The 7,132-nt window shown below is 66.6% G+C and overlaps 3 protein-coding genes across 3 annotated transcripts in view; 2 read left to right on the forward strand and 1 right to left on the reverse strand.

Annotated features, from left to right (window-relative positions):
- Window positions 1–568: 568 nt before the first annotated feature.
- Window positions 569–2,056, forward strand: CHLNCDRAFT_10756 (hypothetical protein; the record flags this gene model as incomplete). Its single annotated transcript, XM_005846865.1, has 6 exons — window positions 569–604; window positions 738–892; window positions 1,036–1,090; window positions 1,211–1,417; window positions 1,619–1,666; window positions 1,775–2,056. Coding segments are annotated over 6 exons (783 nt in total), but the record flags the coding sequence as incomplete, so codon positions are not given.
- A 484-nt stretch (window positions 2,057–2,540) lies between these two features.
- CHLNCDRAFT_134838 (hypothetical protein) lies at window positions 2,541–3,324 on the reverse strand (the record flags this gene model as incomplete). The annotated part of the gene is made up of 3 exons (XM_005847054.1): window positions 2,541–2,875; window positions 2,974–3,109; window positions 3,262–3,324. The coding sequence occupies 3 exons, from the start codon at window positions 3,322–3,324 to the stop codon at window positions 2,541–2,543; spliced, it is 534 nt and encodes a 177-aa protein (XP_005847116.1).
- Window positions 3,325–3,625: 301 nt separating this feature from the next.
- CHLNCDRAFT_58077 (hypothetical protein) overlaps window positions 3,626–7,132 on the forward strand; it is a gene marked incomplete at its 5' end in the record, with an annotated part of 6,773 nt that continues 3,266 nt past the window's right edge. The window contains 11 exons of the mRNA XM_005846866.1: window positions 3,626–3,685; window positions 3,788–3,862; window positions 4,083–4,163; window positions 4,294–4,350; window positions 4,548–4,762; window positions 4,906–5,122; window positions 5,306–5,431; window positions 5,614–5,733; window positions 5,927–6,067; window positions 6,323–6,448; window positions 6,643–6,980. Of these exons, the coding sequence (XP_005846928.1) occupies window positions 3,626–3,685; window positions 3,788–3,862; window positions 4,083–4,163; window positions 4,294–4,350; window positions 4,548–4,762; window positions 4,906–5,122; window positions 5,306–5,431; window positions 5,614–5,733; window positions 5,927–6,067; window positions 6,323–6,448; window positions 6,643–6,980 (1,556 nt within the window). The remainder of the gene's footprint in view (window positions 3,686–3,787; window positions 3,863–4,082; window positions 4,164–4,293; window positions 4,351–4,547; window positions 4,763–4,905; window positions 5,123–5,305; window positions 5,432–5,613; window positions 5,734–5,926; window positions 6,068–6,322; window positions 6,449–6,642; window positions 6,981–7,132) is intronic.

Below are 7,132 nucleotides of genomic sequence, written 5' to 3' on the forward strand. Positions count from 1 at the left end.
CGGCGGGCGGGCGATGGAGAGGATGCGCGAGGGCTAGGTGGCGGCGGGGCGCCTTATGAGCTCCAAGTCGCCTCCAAGTGGCGGGAGGCGGTGAAAAGGGGTGAGGGCTGAGCGGGTGGGCAACACAAGTGGTCAACAGCGCCGGGAGCGATCAACACAGAAGTTGCTGAGACGCAAGGTCCGGCGAGAGCTGGCGAAAACGGATGGAGCCGTGCCGTTCAGCTGCTGGCAATGACACGAGGGCAGGTTTTCCTGCCAGCACCCAAACCCTCCTAGAGATTTCCATCGGTTGCAGAATTGTGATCACGGGCAGGATCGCCGTGCTCCAAGGGCCCTGGTGCTGCTGGCGGTGACAGCGCCATGTGTGCGGCTTTCCGGCAGCTCTTTCGGCCCAACCTGCTGGCTGCTGTCGCTGCTGGTGGCGCAGCAGCTGCCTGGGGGCTGGTGAGCAACAGCAGACATGGCCCGTCCCTGTGCCTGCTGGCCCGCCACCCCCCGCTCACCGCCCACGCCCGCCTTGCCCCTACAGACCTCCAAGCAGCCGGCGCATGCCAAGGCGGCAGCCTCTGCGCTCTCCCCCGAGGAGTGGCGCAGCTTCAAGCTGGTGCGTACAGCAGGACTGGCTGGCATTTCGGCGTGATGGCTGTAGGCGCAGGACGCCCTCCTTGCTGCCCAGGGCTCACGCCTCCATTGCACAACTCATTCCTCTGCACCCTCTGGTGCAGGTTCACAAGGAGGCGCTGACAAAGGGTGTGGCCAACCCCACTGTGCTGTTCCGCTTTGCGCTGCCAGACAAGGACCACGAGCCGGGGCTGCCAGTCGCATCCTGCCTGCTGGTGCGGGCGCCCATCGGCAGCGAGAAGCCCGACGGCTCCCGCGCTTTCGTCCTCCGGTATTCATGGGGAAGGGGCCATGACCCAGGGAGACCTGTGTTTTATGAACCGCTCGCTCAACGGCCCAGTGTGCCTGCCTCGCCTTCTGTTTCCCTTGCCTCTTCCCCACCATCCTCTTGGCCGCCTGCGCCCGCCTCTGTAGGCCGTACACCCCAATCTCCCGGCATGCCAAAGGACACATGGACCTGGCAATCAAGGTGAGTCACAACAGCACGCGCGACAGCCAGCCAAGCGGTGGGACAACTGCCACTGCCCAGCCGGCTCGCCTCCCCCAAAGCGTTGCTGCAAACTGCCATGCGCCTTGCCCCCCCCCACAGGTCTACCCGGGCGGCAAGATGAGCCAGCACATTGACCATCTGAAGGTGGGGGACCAGCTGGACTTCAAGGGGCCCCTCATGAAGATCAGCGTGGAGGAGCTGTCCAAGCGCAAGCGGTTGGGCCTGATTGCGGGCGGCAGCGGGCTCACGCCCATGCTGCAGGCAAGCTGGGGGCGGCGGCCACAGCCAAGCCATCATGGACAGGATGTTTGGGCCGGGTGGGGAGGGCGACATGCGCGCATCGAGTGACACGGCACATTGTGTATTGTGTGACGCCCCGTGCAGGTCGCCGAGGAGCTGTGCGAGCTGAACAAGCCGATTGAGGTGCGGCGCCCGCCCGCACTCGTCACACCTGCCGCTCCGACGACACACTGAGATCCGGCTTCGTTGCTCCACCTGTGCCCGCAGATCAACATGCTGTTTGCCAATGTGTCGGAGGCAGACATCATTGCCAAGGTGGGGGCTGGTTCCAGGAGGAGGAGACGCGCCACCCAGTGCCACGACTGCATGACATAGGTGTTGGAACAGCTACGCACCCACGCATCCACCCTGCCCTGCCTGCAGGACCGGCTGGATGGGCTGGCCAAGCGGCACAAGAACTTCCACATCCACTACATCGTGGACAAGACGGACAACAAGGCGTGGGGCGGCAGCGTGGGCTACATCACCAAAGACCTGCTGGCCAAGCTGATGCCGCCGCCCGCCGACGACTCGCTGGTGCTGGTCTGCGGTCCGCCGGGCCTCATGAACGCTGTGTCCGGAGACAAGCTGCCCGACAAGACCCAGGGCCCGCTGAGCGGCCTCCTCAAGGATATGGGCTACACGGAGCAGCAGGTGTTCAAGTTTTGAGCAGCAGGAAGGGCGGACCCACGGCTGTCGCAAGCCCCCGTCCAATTTCATCCCGCACTGCTAACAGCCCCAGCAGCAGCATGCCCTGGGGGTATTGCTGGAGCGTCTGTGAACTGGTCTCTTACTGATTAGAACGTGCCAGTGGGAGAAGAAGCCGGAACAGGTCAAGCATGAAAGCAGCGGAGGATCAGCAGAGAATATGATGGGCGGCAAAAGTGGAATGAAATCATCGCTTAGTATGGTAGCGCAAATCAAATCAATGGAGTGTGGCATCAGCCAATGGGCGTCATGGTCGTTGGATAGGGGTTTAACTTGTGGCATGCGGGCGTGCCATGTTTCATGGCTTGACGCTGCGGTTCTGCATCCTGCACCCAAGCGCCAACCAGCGAGCAGCAGGCGGTAAACAACGATGCACACACAAAACACACGCCAAACCAGGTGCATATGCATCTGGAGCAGCGGGGCTGGCGGCACCACCCAATCACCTGAGAACAAACAGGTTGCCCCGGTTGCCCCTGGACACACGCAGCTCGTCGTCCAGGTAGGTCACCGCCAGCTCGCCCACCGCAGACGGCGGCGCCTTGATGGGCACCAGCCCCAGGATCTTGAACTCCTTGAACTGCACCTTGACCTTGCTGTCCGACTCGGGGATCAGCTCCGCCGACACCTGGTTGAACAGCGGCGCCGTCTCCTTGTTGCGCGCGGTCAGCGCCTTGGCGTCGATGACCTGGTAGATGGGGCCGCTGGGGCGCAGGAAGGCGGGCTTGGACATGCCCAGGATGGAGTCGCTGGTGGTGTACAGCAGCTCCCATTGCCCTGCACCAGGGACCAGGCGCGGCACCAACACATCATTACAGGGTGTGGCGCCGCTGGCTGCGTCCCACAAGGCATTGGCACCGCCATCTTGCGCGCACCGTTGATGAGGTCGGATGCCAGGGGCCGCTTGGTCGGATTCATGCGTTCCAGCTTGCTAGCCAGGCGCTCCACCTGCTGCCGATCCTCATCGGTGGCGGTGAGGCCGCGCTTGAGGGGCGCAATGGCCTCCAGCAGCTGCAATGGAAAACAGCCCCCAAAAGGGTGGGTTGTAATCAAGAAACAAGACCGAGGTTGTTTGGCACAAGCAGGTCCTGGGGACGACGAGAAAGTGCAGCGAGGCCGCGGCGCCAGCCCGCAGGCGGCGGCGGCGGCAGCGGCGGCGGCACCTCTTGCTTGGCCTCCGCCACGCGGGCGGAGCTGGCGCCCAGCTTCAGGCCGAATATTGCCATTGGTTTGACTGGCGCAGCTCGCCGGGCACCACCGCGCACGCCGCAGGGCAGACTCTGGGCTGAAAGCTGCTGCAGCATGCCTTGCTCGCCCCTGCGCCTCTCTTTGACTGTGGGAATGCTACAGAAGGTCGAACTATGGCGGCAGGGCCGATCCGTGTGGTTACAGCAGTCGTCGACTTTTTGCACTGCCTCGCTGGCAATCCCCTGGGATGGCCGGCACCCATCGCTCGTGCGATTTGCCTTGCACCTGTGCAGCGGTGCCTGGTTTGACGGAAGGGGTGGCAGCCGCCTGGTGGCAACGATGGACGCCACCCTGCAGCCTCTTCTGGAGGCCTTCACGCAGTCCCTGGCTCCCAACCCGGTAGGTACATCGAGGGCGATCAGGACTGCTGCGGTGCGCCGGCCGGGCGCAGCTGTCCCCCTTCGATCACAACACCCCTCTCTTGCTGGCCTCCTTGTGCAGGAGCTCATCAAGCAAGCGGAAGCCTTCCTGAAGCAGGCCTCGCAGCAGCCGGGGTACAGCATCATGGTGCTCAAGGCACGCCGCCGCCGCCGCCGGCCTGCTGGCGGCGCCTCCCGCCGCCTCGCCGCCTGTCGGTTGCCAACCGCCCCTACCTCTGCTTGCGGGGTGCTGGTTGCTGCCAACTGGCGGTGGTGCAAGGGCGATTCTTGCTAGGGGTGATCCGCTGGGCTGCCTGCCCTTTGTTTGTCCCCCATCCTGCTTCCGGGCGCCGCCTCCCCGCCCTGTTGCCCCGCAGCTCATAACATTGGACATTGTGCCGATGGAGGTGCGGCAGGCAGCTGCCGTGAACTTTAAGAACACGGTCAAGTACCACTGGGTGCGTGGGTTTCATGGGAGTGTGTGGGTGGGGGAGCGGAGCGGGGCTGGCAGCGATGCAAGCTGGGTAAGTGGACTGGAGACTGGGCTGCTGCTGATGCCCGCTGCTGCTGCTGGTGTACCTGCTGCAGGTGGCGCGCGATGAGGGGCTGGGCACCGCGCCCTTTGTCATCCCCGACCCCGAAAAGGTCCGCACCGGCTGGCGCAGCCGCACGGGGCATCCCCTGAGCTGCCTGGCCGACGCAGGCATGCGCTTGGCTCCCACATCTACCTCCCTGCCTGCCTGCCTGCCTGCGCCGCGGGCCTCCGAGCCAGACCAGCTCCCCGATCCCCCAGCCCCTGCCCGCCCTCCCTGCCCCCGCCTCTCCCGCTTTGCGCGGTGCAGGAGCAGGTCAAGGCGCACATCACCGACCTGATGCTGAGTGCGCCGCCCCGCGTGCGCGCCCAGCTCAGCGAGGCGCTGTCCCTCATCTCCGCCCACGACTTCCCCGCGCGCTGGCAGGGCCTGCTGCCCCACCTGGTGGCCAAGCTGGGCAGCCCCGACCCGCAGCTGGTGGACGGCGTGCTCACCACGGCAGACTCCATCTACCAGCGATACAGGTGGGCGGGTGTGGTGGTGGTGGAGGGGGTTGGCTGGCGGGTGGTGGCAGCGGGGTTGGCACCAAGGGGGGGGGCCGGGGGTAGGTGGCACCCACCCGCGCACACACACACACACACGCACACACACACACACACACTTGCAGGGGCCAGTTCATGACCGCCCAGCTGAGCGAGGAGCTGCAGTACTCGCAGGCGCTAGTGCAGCCGCTGCTGGCGTGCCTGCAGGCGCTGAGCAAGCAGGTGGCGGAGGCGGGGGCGGCGCCGGGCGGCGGCGACCCCGCCCGCCTCCGCCTGCTGCTGTCCAACGTGCGCCTGGTGGCATCCATCTTCTATTCCCTCAACTCCCCTGGCCTCACAGACGTGAGCGCGCGCGTGCATGGGCGCTGGGGTGGGGGCAGCCGGTGGGGGCGCAGCCGGTGGGGGCGCGTGGCGGCCGCTGCTGAGCGTGTGTGGTCGTGCATTCCGCGCCGCATCCCCGTGCCGTGCACCCAGCGCTGCCGCTCCCCGCTGCTGCGTGTGTTGCGTTGTGCGTTGCGTGCGCAGGCGTTTGAGGAGACGCTAGATGCGTGGATGGCGGAGTGGCACACCTACCTCACATTCGACGCGCCTGCCTCCCTGGCCGAGGCAGACCCAGAGAAGGAGAGCGTGGTGGATGGCGTCAAGGCGCAGGTGTGTGGGCTGGGGCTTCTGTGGGTGCGTGGTGCCCGAGGCCGCCTGTCGCTGCGAGGCCTGCGCCCTGCATGCGTTGGTCGTTGGCTGTCCGCTCACCCCCTGCCACCTGCCCCCGGCACCTCTGCTGCAACCCTCCGCTCCCACGCGCCGCCGTGCACACATGGCCCGTGGCCCCGCAGGTGTGCGAGTGCCTGATTCTGTTCATGGAGCGCAACGAGGAGGAGTTTGCCAAGTTCCTGCAGACGTTCACCCAGGATGTGTGGACGCTGCTGATGAAGGTGTCGCAGGCGCCAGGCCAGGTGCGCGCGCGGCGTGCGTGTGTGGGGGAGGGGCGGGTGGGGTGGCAGCCTGGGTCCAGGGGCGGCTGTACACTCAATCCTCCCAGCCCTCACGCACCCCTCCGCCTCTCCACAACACATCGGGCCCTCCACTCCCCCCACCACCCCCTCACCACCACCACCCCTCCACACACACCCACACACACCTGTGCAGGACAACCTGGCCCTCCACGCGATCAACTTCCTCACCGCCGTCTCACGCTCCGTGCACCACCAGCTGTTTGAGGGGGCCGACACGCTGAGGCAGATCTGCGAGTCGATCGTCATACCCAACCTGCGCATGCGGGAGGACATGGTGGGCGGCAGGGGGGGGGGGGTAGAGAGGGGGAGAGGGTGTGTGTGTCTCTTCCCTGTGTGGCTGTGTGCCTGCCAGGGGTAGGCGTGGGGACAGAAGGTGTGGTGGTGTGGTGGTGCACAAACGCGCACGCTGCTGCAGCCAGTGTATGAGGCACTGTGTGCCCCCCAGCTGCCTGGCCTCCGTCGGCCCCACACCCCGCCAGCCTGCAACCCTCCCCCCTGCCCCTGCCTGGCCTGCGTGGCTGTGTGGCAGGAGGAGATGTTTGAGATGAACTGGGTGGAGTATGTGCGGCGCGACACAGAGGGGTCTGACTCCGACACGTGCCGCAGGGCCGCCTCGGAGCTGGTCAAGTCCCTGACAGACCGCTTCCCGCAGCAGGTGGGGCGGCGTGGGGGCATGCATGGGCATTCGGTGGCGGTGTGTTTGGTGGTGGGGCGCGGGGGTCAGTCGCAGGGCAGGGCCCGCTGCTCGCATCGCCACCATGCTCCGCCGACGCCGCCGCTTCCCACCCCCCACCCCCCCTGTCAACATGCACGCCACCACCTCCCCCGCCCCCTCCCCCTCCCCGCCAGGTCACCGAGCTGTTCAGCGGCTACGTCGGCGCCATGCTGGCGGAGCACGCGCGCAGCCCCGCGGCGGCCTGGAAGGCCAAGGACTGTGCCCTGTACCTGGTGACCGCCCTGGCTGTGCGCGGCAAGACGGCGGCAGCGGGAGCCACCGCCACCAACGCGCTGGTCAACCTGCAGGACTTCTTCCTGCAGCAGGTGGCGCCCGAGCTGAGCGGCGGCGGCGGCGACGGCGGCGTGGACGCCCAGCCCATCCTCAAGGCCGATGCCCTCAAGTTTGTGACCACCTTCCGCTCCCAGCTGCCCAAGGAGGCGGAGCTGGGACTGTTCCCGGCTCTCATCAAGTGAGCGGGGGCGGCGGTGGCGCTGCGGGGCGGGGCGGGAGCACGCTTGGGACGGTCCCGCCAAGCTTGGCATGCTGCCGTGCCTTGGCGATAGTCCCTCCCACCTCGCAGCTCCCCTCGTCCACCCCACCCTGCACCCATCTCCCCCGTGG

Source organism: Chlorella variabilis (genome assembly GCF_000147415.1).
Source record: "Chlorella variabilis unplaced genomic scaffold CHLNCscaffold_12, whole genome shotgun sequence".
Lineage (NCBI taxonomy): Eukaryota > Viridiplantae > Chlorophyta > Trebouxiophyceae > Chlorellales > Chlorellaceae > Chlorella > Chlorella variabilis.